This window comes from Podarcis cretensis, assembly GCF_951804945.1.
Source record: "Podarcis cretensis genome assembly, chromosome: 17".
NCBI classification, from domain to species: Eukaryota; Metazoa; Chordata; class Lepidosauria; order Squamata; family Lacertidae; genus Podarcis; species Podarcis cretensis.
The window spans coordinates 22,477,539-22,491,267 of NC_137187.1; the positions used below are offsets into that span (position 1 = coordinate 22,477,539).

The 13,729-nt window shown below is 39.3% G+C and overlaps 1 protein-coding gene across 1 annotated transcript in view; it reads right to left on the reverse strand.

Moving 5' to 3' along the window:
- The window catches only part of UHRF2 (ubiquitin like with PHD and ring finger domains 2), a 52,027-nt gene that overhangs the window by 14,130 nt on the left and 24,168 nt on the right, over positions 1-13,729 (reverse strand). Inside the window, exons 4-9 of the mRNA XM_079959325.1 lie at positions 8,476-8,694; positions 5,901-6,010; positions 4,301-4,487; positions 3,750-3,873; positions 2,775-2,882; positions 2,088-2,192 (exon numbers count right to left, since the gene is read on the reverse strand). Of these exons, the coding sequence (XP_079815451.1) occupies positions 2,088-2,192; positions 2,775-2,882; positions 3,750-3,873; positions 4,301-4,487; positions 5,901-6,010; positions 8,476-8,694 (853 nt within the window). The remainder of the gene's footprint in view (positions 1-2,087; positions 2,193-2,774; positions 2,883-3,749; positions 3,874-4,300; positions 4,488-5,900; positions 6,011-8,475; positions 8,695-13,729) is intronic.

The window sequence follows — 13,729 nt, forward strand, 5'->3', positions numbered from 1 at the left end:
AGCTGTGGGCAGCCTAAGGAAGGTACCATTCACCTTTGGTTGGTCGGCCCATAAAAAGCAAACCTAGAGTGAGAGAATAGGATCCACTGTTTCCAGGATCTTTTCTCATTGTTAGAAGTTTGTGAGTGAGCTGTGTTTCTTTGCACCCTGGGTGAGAACCCAGAGGCTGGGAGGGAAACTGTATCCAAAGGAAAATAAACTGATATTGAGATAAATTAGTAACTATGCATTAATATAATAAATTGTATATGTATGTAACTGTATATTTTGGTAATATTTTGTTTTAAGTTGTCTGTTGTTGCTTCAGGTTTTTTTGTACTCTGCTTAGAGAATTTTTTAAATAGATTAAGCAATATAGTAATTAAAAAATCAGATCAAAACAAAAAATACAGTGGTGCCTCGCAAGACAAAAAGAATCCGTTCCGCGAGTCTCTTCGTCTTGCGGTTTTTTCGTCTTGCGAAGCAAGCCCATTAGCGGATTAGCGCTATTAGCGGGTTAGCGGATCAGCTGATAAGCGGCTTAGCGGATCAGCTGATAAGCGGCTTAGCGGCTTAGAAAAAGGGGGGGAGGGGAAAAAATCCGCAGGAACTCGCAAGACATTTTCATCTTGCGAAGCAAGCCCATAGGAAATTCGTTTTGCGAAGCACCTCCAAAACGGAAAACCCTTTCGTCTAGCGGGTTTTCCGTCTTGCGAGGCATTCGTCTTGCAGGGCACCACTGTACACAAATAATTAAAACACACAATTAATGGCAGAGTTTGGATATGAATTCTGTGAGTTGTTTATGGCTGCAGCTCATATGCTAGTTGGTAAACTGTGGAAGAAATAGAATGTGAGCTTGTACCATCCAGATAAACACTGCAAAGAACTGAATAATGGAAGATAGTAATGAACTCTCCCAGCACACCAGGTCTGGAACAACAATGTACATGAAGGACTACACCAGTGAAATGGATTACCTAATGAAGGTGCTGTTTGTATGGTGGAAAAATGGCCAGCTGGAAGAATGGTTTAACGGCAAGTGAAGGACGTCGACTGGGCTTTAAAAAAGAAATGATGTGCCTATGTGAGGATGATGATCTTATGTTCAGAACCGGAGTGGGAAACTTTATTTTAAGAAACTGTATTAAATTAATTTGGTTTGATTTGTAATAATTTGGAAAATTAATAAAAAAATAATTGGGGGGGATTTTCATTTTTGATGAGGCCCCTAAAATAGGTAGCTATTAGAGGTAAAACCCTATATTTTGAAAACATGTTTATTTATTTTTTTTCAATTTACATCCCACTCCTTGTTGCAAGACGCAATGGAAGAGTATCAAACATATGGTGTTCAACTATCAGTGAATTTACACTATACAGATCATTATGACTACTTTACTGAAGAAAACTGAACAAAAAGGCTGTTTTTCAGCTGCTACAAGAAGCTATACACTGTTGGCATCAGTCTAAGTAACCCATGTATTTATTTTCCATTTGGAACCACCAGCATGGCCTCTCCAGCAGATCATCTTAGGCAGTGGCATTTCCGTACATAAACAAGTCCCAAACTGTTAAGGGCTTTTATAGGTAAAAAATGATACACTTAATCTGACTTGCTGGCAAATAGCCTTGAAATCAAGGCTGCCTATTTGATGCAAGTATAGACCTGCTCCTGCACAGAATCCTGTAGGGGAGAAGGTGGGGTGAATTTTAGATGGAGAGAAAAGGAAACAAAGGAATGAAGCAAGTCATTTGAGCACATAATTCCTAAATAACTGTTGCCAATGACTGCTTTGAGCCCTTCTTCTGTCCCCCAAGACTAGGTTAGGGGTGGGGGAGAGAGAAGGATTTGAGTGTTTCTCCTTTCATCCCCCCACCCAACCAATTAGGCTTCCAGGATGCTCACAAACTGGGTCTCTACTAACACATATATAAATGATAGACGTGTCGGTTCATACACAACCAGAAATACACCTATTTTAAAATGTTTGTTGCAATATTACAAGTGCCGTTAAATATTGTCAAGTTTTCTCTAGATATGGTATTTAATAAAGAAATTAAATCAACTCTCAGTGCACATAAGCAAATGTGGAAATAAAACTTACTACTTCATCTTCAAATCCTCCAGCCAGCACAAGGGAATAAGCTCCATCATTACTCCGTCCATGAATTCCACCAACATGAGGTCTATGAACACCTGCTTCACTCACCTTGGTGATAAAACAAGTGAAAGTAGTTTGAAACAAGTTCTTACAGTGATGGAACAATGTAGTTTGCATTCACCTTTTTCTCTGAACTGCGGCTTTCCATAACAGATAAGCCACTTTTCTAAATAGTTTCAAAATTTGGAAACTGCCTCCAATACAGTGTGAACCACCACTGGCTTATAGCAGACGCTTTAGATAATGGCTGATGGCATCACAAACAGTTTTAAGTATTGAAAATGCAATTGGGATGAGGTTGTATAATTTGTTTACTAGTGCAGATGACACAAGGAAAGAAGAAAGCTTAAGGTTACCAAAGTAAGAGCATGGAACCTACATCAGGAAAAGACAAAAGGTAGACTGAGACTTACTGGTAGGTTTTTGGATGCTTTCTAGAAAGAGTCTTGACTCCCAGTTATTTAACAATGGTAATGACAAGTCTTTTCCCACCTCTTACAGTGTTATTCTTAACATCTTTTTTCAGAAGTAGCCTGTTCCATGGCTCCAGTTGGCGGTCCTCAGGTATTTATAAAAAGAACAAAATAGACTGCACAAGCCTGATCTGCCCATCCCTGATTTATTTAATACCTGAACTCTGAACTTCCAGGTTGCTCCAACAGGAACTCCAGGTATGGGTCCATAGTGGTTAGAAGGAACAATAGTGCATTCCTTAGTACGACCAACACAAGCCATACCCTACAAACACAAGAGACAAGAAGGTGATGTGTTCCAGTCTGTATATGTATTGCAGTTGAAATTGCTTTTACATACAGAACGGTTTTTAAGTGTTTTTTATATTTTACAGGAAGCAATTTAAAAAATGCAACCAGCCAGCCAACCAACCACCCAAATAAATAAGTAAGTAAGTAAGTAAGTAAGTAAATAAGTAAATAAGTGATTTAGCAAAGTGATTGTGGAGCTTTCTGATGAGATGCCCATTTTAGCTGTGTTCAACCCTAGCCTATCACTTGAATCAAAAAGGACAATGGTGTGCATACATTATTCTGGTGTGAACAAAACCTACTTCAGTGCATTATCACTATGAAATGGGGGAAGGAGCATATTTGAAAGATCTCATGGTTATGATCTTAAAGAATAGTCAGATTCACAAGGGAATAGACAATCCTTCAGGTATCACATTTCCAAGTCATATAGGGTGATTTACAGGTCAACTGAATTATGTCCCAATACAGACTTAAAGAAAGAGGTGGCTTGAAAAACTGACATTTTCTGTTGTTTTCCCTGTCCCGTGGAATGCCTTACACTCTGCCATATGTGAAGCAGCATTCATTGGTTCCTTCAGATGTCTTTTGAAGACTTACATTTTCCCAGAACCATAAGACTGGATCCTGTTTTGCATGTTGAAGTTCTCTGAATTTTTCTTTTATTGGCTTTTATGTGTTTTTCTACTACTGATCTCTTGGTTTTAGGTTCTATTATTGTTGTTTCTTAATGATATACTGCTTTTTAAACTGCATACTGTTTTAGAGATTTCTGAAATATTACGTGATTTATAAATTATTTTAAATAAATAAATGCAACTTCTTTCTAAATACGCTTTACCTTGCCCCAATCTCGCTGGCTGTCTGTGTAGGCAGATGGCATCTTTGCCTTCTTTTTACTCTGCTTGAGCTTTTCCCCAGCTTTTACAACTTCATTAGAATCAATTTTACAGGAAGGACAGTACCTAAAAACAATGGAATGGTTTAAAATTAACACCACTGCCTGAAAAATAAACCAAAGGTATTTGTTTTTTGTATTATAACCAGTATATTAAAATGATGAGTGGACTAAAAAAATCCCACATCTTCATCATTGCCCCTTGTTTCGTTGCTACTCCTTTGTTCTAAAGCTGCTGCCTTTTTGAGTATTTGAAGTATGGATATAGGCTGCAATTATTCAAAAATCAGTACAGAAATAACCACAATTGTATATTCCCCAACATTTTGTCATTCCAAGGCCAAGTCACTCTCACAAGAGGTTCCTGAGCTCACCGCTCTAAAGCACAGCACAAAGTTAGTGACAAACCTACACTCTTATAAAACTGAAATTCTATTCTTCATACAATCCCACATACTGAACATTTTAAAATGAAATAGTGTTGCATTATTTACCAGTCTTCATCTTCTGGTATCTTGCTTAAAGGTGGGTTCAGACAGTATATATGGTAGGCCATATTGCACTCATCACAAAGAAGTTGCATGTGGGCATCCTGTTTCCCTCCACACAAATAACAAGAGCAAAATCGGCATTCTTTATCAGGGTCCGCTCTGCAATGCTTGCATTCTGGACCACTCTTTCCTGCAATGAAAAATGGCATAAAACGAGCTTTCCTTTCAGTGAGGGGCCTTAAAGTATATTCCACAGAAAACTGATTAAAACAACAAGCTATACTTATGATCAAGTGAGTGGTGACTATAGATAGCAGTTGGGGACTGAGTTATGAACAAGTTAAACAAGAGCAACACTGCAGGAAGCGTTGAACTTCTTATGGTAGATGCACCCTCAGACAGGTAAAAGTGGGGAAGCCATTAGCCTAAGAAGCCACTAGGTCTGGACAGCTGGGTGGTCAGGTTTGATTGCCCTGCAGAAAACCAACCTGATAAGGGTTTAAGCTCTGCCACAAGACATATAAGCATGATTGTCTACAAAGTGGAGAGTACAGAGGAACTTGAGGCACCACATTAGTAAGAAGTAAGTTTTCACCACGGTAACAGTGTCCCAAAGTGTTGTGGAGGCAAAAAATAAATGCAACTTGGGTTGGCTAATTGTGATTGTCTACTCACCATATCCCCCGTATGACATCTATGTACGGGAAGACAGAAATCCTCCACTGACAAAACTGTGCAATAATGACAGCCTTGCATTCTATGAATTCTCTGGAGACTGTGGCTAACTCAAATGGGGCAACTCTGAAGCAGAATAGGAAATAGTGATGCTTGGGCTTGGTAGTTAGGTGAAAGTAGTTACTCCTGTGCAATCATTTCAATGGCTCTGTTCCAAATAGAATGCAAGCCTTGGTCTTTAATTGTTTTAAGGGACTCTAGAATGAATATATATATATATATATATTATATATAATATATATATACATATATAGAATATATATGCCTGGCATGCTCTGGTCCATGGGGTCATGAAGAGTCGGACACGACTAAACGACTAAACGACAACAGAATATATATTTGATTACTTTTGCTTTTACTGGGTCATACTATAAATAAAGAACCTTGTACTTAATCAGATGAATCAAAGTTTCAGCTCAAGAACTACTTGCAAAATGGCAATTTTTATTTGCTCCTTGTATCCCTTTTAACTATGGATGTAGATTCGGCAGAGAGAGGCTCCAGTAAAAGGGAATTGGCTAACAGTTGAGTTGTTAGTAAGGGAAGTTGGCTGATTAATCAGGGTTGAATTACACTCCTGAATTGAATAAAAGCTATTTCCTCTCAATTTGATTTCAAGGTTAGCTAGGTGTGGGCATTCATCCAATAACTGAGATAGGTGTTTCTGTCTACTAAACAACAACAACAACAACAACAATGTATTTCCATGAACTGACACAGTCTGCATATCTACCCACATAACAATTCTGGAAACCAAGTGTTATTACTTCCACAATTTGAAAAAGCTCTTTGACAACTTTTATAAGTGACAATTTTGAAAATACTGTATAAAGAACAGAAAACTGTATAACTAGTAGAATATGCCTACTTTTGAACTCTCCATCTGCAAATGTCAGTGGATACGCTCCTGGTTTTTCAATCTTGTATATTTCCTCTATAAAAAGGAGTTTGCAATCATTTATGACATCTTCTGGACCGCTGAAAATTAAAGCATAAAAGTTTTGAGCTCAGTTTCTCCAAATCCAATTATAGCATTGGCCAATTGAAAACAGATAACTGCTACTTCAAACCACCCATGTCAGTTGAAATTTTATAAATACACTCTGAGTTTTACTATCATTTATCATGATCTTTTATTTAGCACTATTTTCATTTGAATCACCATTTATTAAATGCTATTTATTAGAGCTTTGGCTTTATGGAGACAACAAACACCAGGGGGAAAAAAGAAAATCTCTCACTGAAGACTGTTGGAAGAACTTGAGAAGACTAAGCACTTCTTTATTATACTGAGGGTTATGTTCCAGGGATAGCGCCGAAAGCTGAAATTGCATGTAGTCAAAACACATTGGGTTCAATGGCAGGTGAAACTGCCAAAGTCTTTTCCCCTGGATGCCCACCCCCTTTTTTATTTTTAATTGCCAAGCTGAACGCACACAAGTTAAATGTGCCTACGTTGTGGGCTTGTTATGTTCAAAAAGATGCTCAGCTTGTCTATTAATGCACAAATGGAAAGAGTGTGCTTAAAGACTACTGCTTTTCAGTGTCGTCAGTTTTTGTGCTTGTTCTCACTCCTCCTTCTGGTAATAGGGCAGACTCCTTGATTTTCAGTTTACTGGCATTTGTTTAAGTTTCCCCTGCCACCATTGTGAGGATGGAAAATCTGCCAAAATGTTTCATACCACAGGCTTATTGAGCATTGCTGCAATAAGCAGAATGGGAGGGGAAGAAAAACCAAAGAAGCGATGATTTGCCTTGGCTCTGGAAACAGTCTTGTTACAGGGGAAAAGAACTGTTCAATCATCAAGGAGAAAAGGAGGGGCATCTACGCTGGCAGCCATCCACACTGAACAGAACACTGCCGTGTTTCAAAATCCAGCAAATTCTTGTGCGATGGGGCAGTTTCTCTTTCTTGGCTGTAATTTTGTCTTGCTCATTTCAGAAGCCAAGCCTGCTTTACGCTTCGAGAAGGCACACATACTAAACAAAAAGAAAATGGCTTACATTTGAGAGGGAAACGGACAAGAGTGAAAAAGTCCTTCTGCGCACCTTCTTTGTATCCTTGTAGAGCAAGGCTGGCAATTTGAAAGCACAACCCAGCAGACATTTTATTTGTGGTTAACTATGCTTGAAGCACAGAAAACAGACTTGAGACCATCTAATAAAACCACCCTTTATTTCTTACATCTTTGTATTTCCTCCTCATTTCATCATTTTTGAAAAAATAAAAATCTGAAATAAACTTTATTCTACACACAGATGTGCTCAAAATTAAACTACCAAATCAAGGAACAGGTGGTAAGTACCATTAAACCTATCAAATAAAGATGACAACAAGTATTCTAAACAGAAGTCAGAAATAATAAAAATACTGAATCTAAGACAGTCAAGAGAATTATGAGTTTTTAATCCTCTGGCAGGAGATCCATATTTAGACCAATTCTCACTACAAGAAACTAATTAATTTGGCAGTTGCCATAGTTACTGTGAAAGAGCCTTCTCAAGGTCAGCAAGAAAACATCAGAGGCCAGAAGATTGAAGATTTAAGGGCAGAAAGTTGAAATACAGGGAATGTAAGATCAGTCCCTCTTGAAAGAATATTTCTGTCAGTATTATGACAGATATGAAATTAATTTCAGTTATATTTGACTTTACAGTAAAAGGAAACACATTGTTAAGTAAAATAGACTATCTTCACACCAAAATTATGTAGGTGGGTGCTGGTATTTGGCAAAATATGATTGAATAATAGGAACAGTCTAACATTCTAGTTATTTTATCCCTATTGTTCCTGATTGTTTCCTTATTTACTAAATATTCATTATCACAGTTCTTTGATTTAACACAGAGTTAACTAGAAATGGACCAAAAGCACTTAAGTGCTAATTCTAACTTCTGGGGGTACTCAAGCGTACGCAGTACTGGCACCTTTTCTTTCTAGAAAAAAAAGCAGTGGTTAAAAGTGTGACACTTACTGCAACAACTTCATGGTCAGTACAACACCTTTTTTCTAGAAAAAAAAGCACTTTTCAGAACTAAAGTGTATTCTGTTGAGTTCTCTGAAATTATTTGTTCATTGAGAGGCAAGTTACACAAAGTCCCAACTAACCCATTTTTATACACAGGGTAGAAGATGCAAGCAAGAAGATATACACCAAGCAACATTATTAAGTAAATCTGAAAAAATAAAATGCTGGGACTGGAATGGCACCTTCCAGATCACTTTATTAGAAGTATGTTATTTTGAAATACAGTTATGCAAATATAACTGCAACCTGCAAATAAAATATTGTATTTAATCATAATAATTGCAAGTATGTGCAAATTTTAATTTTCAAAAGATCACTGCTGAAATATGAGAAGCATACAAATTTGCAGTATGTCTAAGATGAATCTCCATTATAAAAGTTCCTCGAAGACAAAATTAACCAATAAAATCTTACCCCAGCAAAATTTTGGCATAAACTTCTTTGTTAGTCCTTGAAATCTCTCTCAGAGAGGTTATTTCTGCATCAAACCAGAATCCCCTCTCTTCCGGACTCTCTACATTGTAGTTAACCATCACCAAATCACCCACACATAATTCATTCCACTTCAAAATAGTTCTTGCTCGTGGTCGTAGATTACGGACGGACATTTCTACGATGCCACTCTCTGGATACCTTAAAGAAATAAACAAACCAAAAATTAGGAGAGAAGCAGCCACGTCACAGATTAAAGGAAATACACCAGCTACAGTTTAAGTTGGATCTAATTGTGCCATTTCATTTGCTGAAAGGTTTTGGACCCAGCCAATGGAAGAGGAGGAGATTCCCACTTCAAGCTTCTATGTCATCTTCAGTACTGTTCTGGAGGTACCCCCAACCCACCAGAGGAAATGGAGGGGTGGGTGCAGGCCTGGAATGGGTCCCAATTTGGCCTACCAGGCATTTACCCCAAACCATACCCATTCACCCCATACCTAACACCTCAGGAGAGGTGTGGATGAAGACATGGCTGCTAATACACAATCAGAAGCCTTCAAGTGCATTCCCAGTTATGCACTGACAAGGCAAGAATGCTCTTGCCACCAGTCGGCTGGGACTGGCTGCACTACCAAGGGGACTCCCCTTGGGAAATGCCTCGAGTTGCCTTTGGGAAATCCATGGCCAGCCAACCAACGCAGAAAGCAGAGCTTGAAGTAAGTGTTTATCAGCTGATAGGAACTCACTTCAAGCGCCCTAGAATTGGCTGCACTACTGAATTCCCCATGGGGAACTCTGAAGCCAGTCAATCCTCGAAGGGACTTGCCAAGAGTCCTGCTTAGCGCTTTGAAGCACTAACAATCAACTGATTGGTGGCACTTTGAAGCATTGTGCAGGGCTCTTTGGAAGCCCAGTACACCGACCATTTCAGGACTTCAAAGCACCCCATTATCTGATGCCATTGTGATGCCCACTTGACAAATGTGGTGTGTGACAGTTATAGAAGGTAAAGATCTGGCCCACCAAGCAGACTCAGTTCCACACCCCTAGTATAAAAGATGTGTCTCCAAAAAAACTATGTATCTATCACATTTCAAGTGGTTAAAGTAGAAGCTGTTTAAAACATAAACTAGCCTCATTTCCTTAGACAGGAAGACAAGATCCAGCAATTGGAAGTGCAAAATTATATGGGGAGCACCAAGCTCTTATGACAATTTAAGAAACTGTAGCAGTAGTAATGTAAGACCAAAAGGTAGGATCAAACCCAAAAAATCACCTTCACCCACCAACCCAGCAGTGAGATTCAGCAAGGGCTTCTTGCAAAGCCTCAGTGCGGGGAGGGGAGACCTCACCCCTTACTCTCACTTGAGGGGAAGCCCTTGCAGAGCCTCACGACTCCTATCCTATTGCGGGGGTGGCAGTGCATTTTGCCTCAGGCGCCAAAACATCTAGGGCTGCCCTATGACACTGACAATGAAGTTCACCATAAAAATCACAAACGTAAAATAGAAAAAAGAGTTCATTAGTTCTGCAAAGAATAATTTCACTTTTTCCTGTTCTACTAGCATGGTGAAAGGTATGCAACACATCATTTACACAGTCATATCTTAAAAGTACAGTAAGCCCACAACTTACGTGCATTCAACTTATGCACATGGCCAAAAAATAATAAAATAATTAAAAGGGGGCATACATTTGGGGGGGGGTGAAGACATGCAGTCCCGATTGCCATTGAACACAATGCGTTTCAACATGATTTTGGCTTTAGGCATTTTAAAAGGTAAAGGTAAAGGTACCCCTGCCCGTACGGGCCAGTCTTGACAGACTCTGGGGTTGTGCGCCCATCTCACTTAAGAGGCCAGGGGCCAGCGCTGTCCGGAGACACTTCCGGGTCACGTGGCCAGCGTGACATCGCTGCACTGGCGAGCCAGAGCCGCACACGGAAACGCCGTTTACCTTCCCGCTGGTAAGCGGTCCCTATTTATCTACTTGCACCCGGAGGTGCTTTCGAACTGCTAGGTTGGCAGGCGCTGGGACCGAGCAGCGGGAGCGCACCCCGCCGCAGGGATTCGAACCGCCGACCTTTCGATCGGCAAGTCCTAGGCGCTGAGGCTTTAACCCACAGCGCCACCTGCGTCCCTCTAGGCATTTTACCAAGTATGTAACTCCTCATGTTGCAGGTTTACTATACAAATTATTATTTGTAAAGAATCCACAAAAATGCTTGTTTTAAAAACTCAAAGAAGTGCTGATCAGCATCTACAGCCACACAATAAATGAAACTAATTTACAAAGGGGGGAAATTGTGTAAACTTGGTTTGACATATACCGCAAATCTCAGGGTGGGGTAGTGGGAGGATAGTACAAATGTAAACATTTTCAATAGTCTGAAGCCTTATTTGAAGTTAAAGAACAAGCAATATGTTTGTGTGCACCTTCCTAACCACTCCACCTCCACACACTTAGGTTAATGAATAATAGCTTGGGTTTTGGTAAACCATTATTTTTGCCATTATAGTCAATTCCACAAACTATGTTTGAACCATAGAATAATGGAATTGTAGAGTTGGAAGGAACCCTGAGGATCATCGAGTCTAAACACCTGCAGTACAGGAATCATTTCTCCCTCCAAACCAGGACTGGAAAACAAACATAAAAACACAAGTCTGCAATCTTGTCTTGTAGGGCACACACCATAGTTTTTGGTATGCCTGTAAGATACCCAAGCCAGGAATTTATTCATGAAGCCAAAAGTGCAAGGAAAAGGAGGTACACAAGCACAGGACTCATTTTCAATCCATGGTTTGAAGAATGAAAAATGGTACATTTTAACTAAGCCAGTAAGTTATGAAACTTCCAGGAATTGAGACTGCAGTAATTGGAGAGAATAGCATATTCATTGGAGTCTTCAGAATGAGAAATGAAGATTCAAAAATGGGAAAGCTGGAGTGATTGTACTAGAGAAGACATGGCTGGTGTGAGAGCTAGGGATTCATGAGGGTGTGTACTAAGGCACAAGTAGCTAGGTTATGTTGGCACTAGAGTTGATGAGTGTGGTATGAAGTTGGAAGGTTAATGGAAGTTGGGTGAAAGATGTGATGGCTGGTAAATATGAGAACTGAAGTCATCTGAAGAGGAAAGGACCACCAGGGAGAGAGGCAAGAATAGGAACCAGTTATCAGGTCTGTGAAGTGCCACCACTACTGTTTTATGCCTGTTTTGTAGACATGATCCTCTTGCTTTACATCTGACTATGGACATCTGACTATGAGAGTGAATCTAAGCTTTCTCTGACCATCAGAAAAACGAGAAAACGGCCTCGGCCCAGTATACCTGAAGGAGCGTCTCCACCCCCATTGTTCTGCCCGAACGCTGAGGTCCAGCGCCGAGGGCCTTCTGGTGGTTCCTTCATTGCGAGAACCAAAGCTACAGGGAACCAGGCAGAGGGCCTTCTTGGTAGTGGCACCCGCCCTGTGGAACGCCCTCCCATCAGATGTCAAAGCGATAAACAACTACCTGACATTCAGAAGACATCTTAAGGCAGCCCTGTTCAGGGAAGTTTTTAATGTGTGACATTTTAGTGTATTTTTGTTCTCTGTGGAAGCCACCCAGAGTGGCTGGGGAAACCCAGCCAGATGGACGGGGTACAAATAATAAATTATTATTATTATTAAAATAAATTATGCAAAATTATGCATTTACCATTCAACTTAATTCAATAACAAATATGGGTTTTTGTACAATTTGAAAATTTTAGTAAGGGGAAAGAGATACACAGAGATTTGCACAGCAAAAGATATGAGATCTAAGGAAACAGCGACTGTGGCCAGGAGCAAAAAAAACATGGTACCCCCCCCCAGATGTTGTTGGACTCCCAGCCCCACTTAGCTGCAGTCAGAATGGCCAATGGTCAGGAACAACAGAAGCTGTGGTCCAGTAACATCTGGCAGGGGTCACATTTGTGACCCCTCCTATAGCTATGGGGAAGGACACGGAGTTGTGCAGATTACAGACCTCTAGACACCCTAGCTTCAGTCCTATTATCTCTGGTTTCTAAGAGGAATAATCTACTATATCACTCCTCTATTGTTCCAATTCTCTACAGCTCTGAAGATAGGAAATTCATTTCTTTGTCTGTTAGGAAGAGATTCAGAAAATAAAAAGCCACCTGCACACCTTCAATGCAAACAGTATTACACATTCAGTTCCAAATATTTCCAGAACATCTGCCTATAAACAATGGGTGATATCCAACTAAGTCACCCTCACAGTGGACCCACTGAAGTCAAATCCCTTTATTTCAATAGGTTTACTAATCCACCACTAAATGGAGCATTTTAACTATAGCAGAGCAGTGCAGCATTCACAGCTATATGATTTAAACTGTAGCAGTATAATACAGCATTGCAGTACATGAAATAGAGCAAAATCAGACAAAGAAACAAAAGGAGATTCTCATTTCATTTTCACCAAAGATGAAGCAATTTTGTTAAAAATAGAGTAAAAAATGAAGCAAGCTCATTATTTTCTAATCAGTATATTGCCCTTATATAGTTTAATCGTTACAATCTTAGCATAATCTTAAACTAACAATGCGCTTTTCAGTTACATATATATTGTAGACCTATACATATACTAGCTTTGCAATGTTAACTTAAGTAATAGCTGCAATTCACATTCTCTTGAAAATAATAGGGTCTTTCTCATTTATTTTGATACAACTGTGAGTGCACCTGATGCATTTGAAATAATAACTCGTGTCTTTAATAACTTTAGTTTCTACAAGAATCAAGATTTTACTATATAAGTATCTCTAATAAAATATTAATATGGGGGGGGGGATCCAACAAATGTAAGAGCAAGTCTTTAAAAAATAAAAAGCTCAATAGATGATTGACTCTGTGAAAGCTTAACCCTACCAAACCTGCTTCTAATTTTAAATATTAATGCTAGCATAGCAGAACTCTCACGTGATCTTCCATCTCTATGGAAACCTTTCTTAGCAATTGGTTGCCCATGAAGAAAGAATCCCAGTTTTCCTTGACCACAGGCTGTATTTATACATTACTAGAATGTGGCTCAGATAAAAGTATTAACCCTATGTGAACATACAACAAATCTATCCTAAATTTAAGGTCTATTATAAAATCATTTCATCTTTTCCTGACCCCCTTCTAATTTACACCTAAAACAAGTACATTTAATTGATTCATGGAATCCACAACTGACTCAT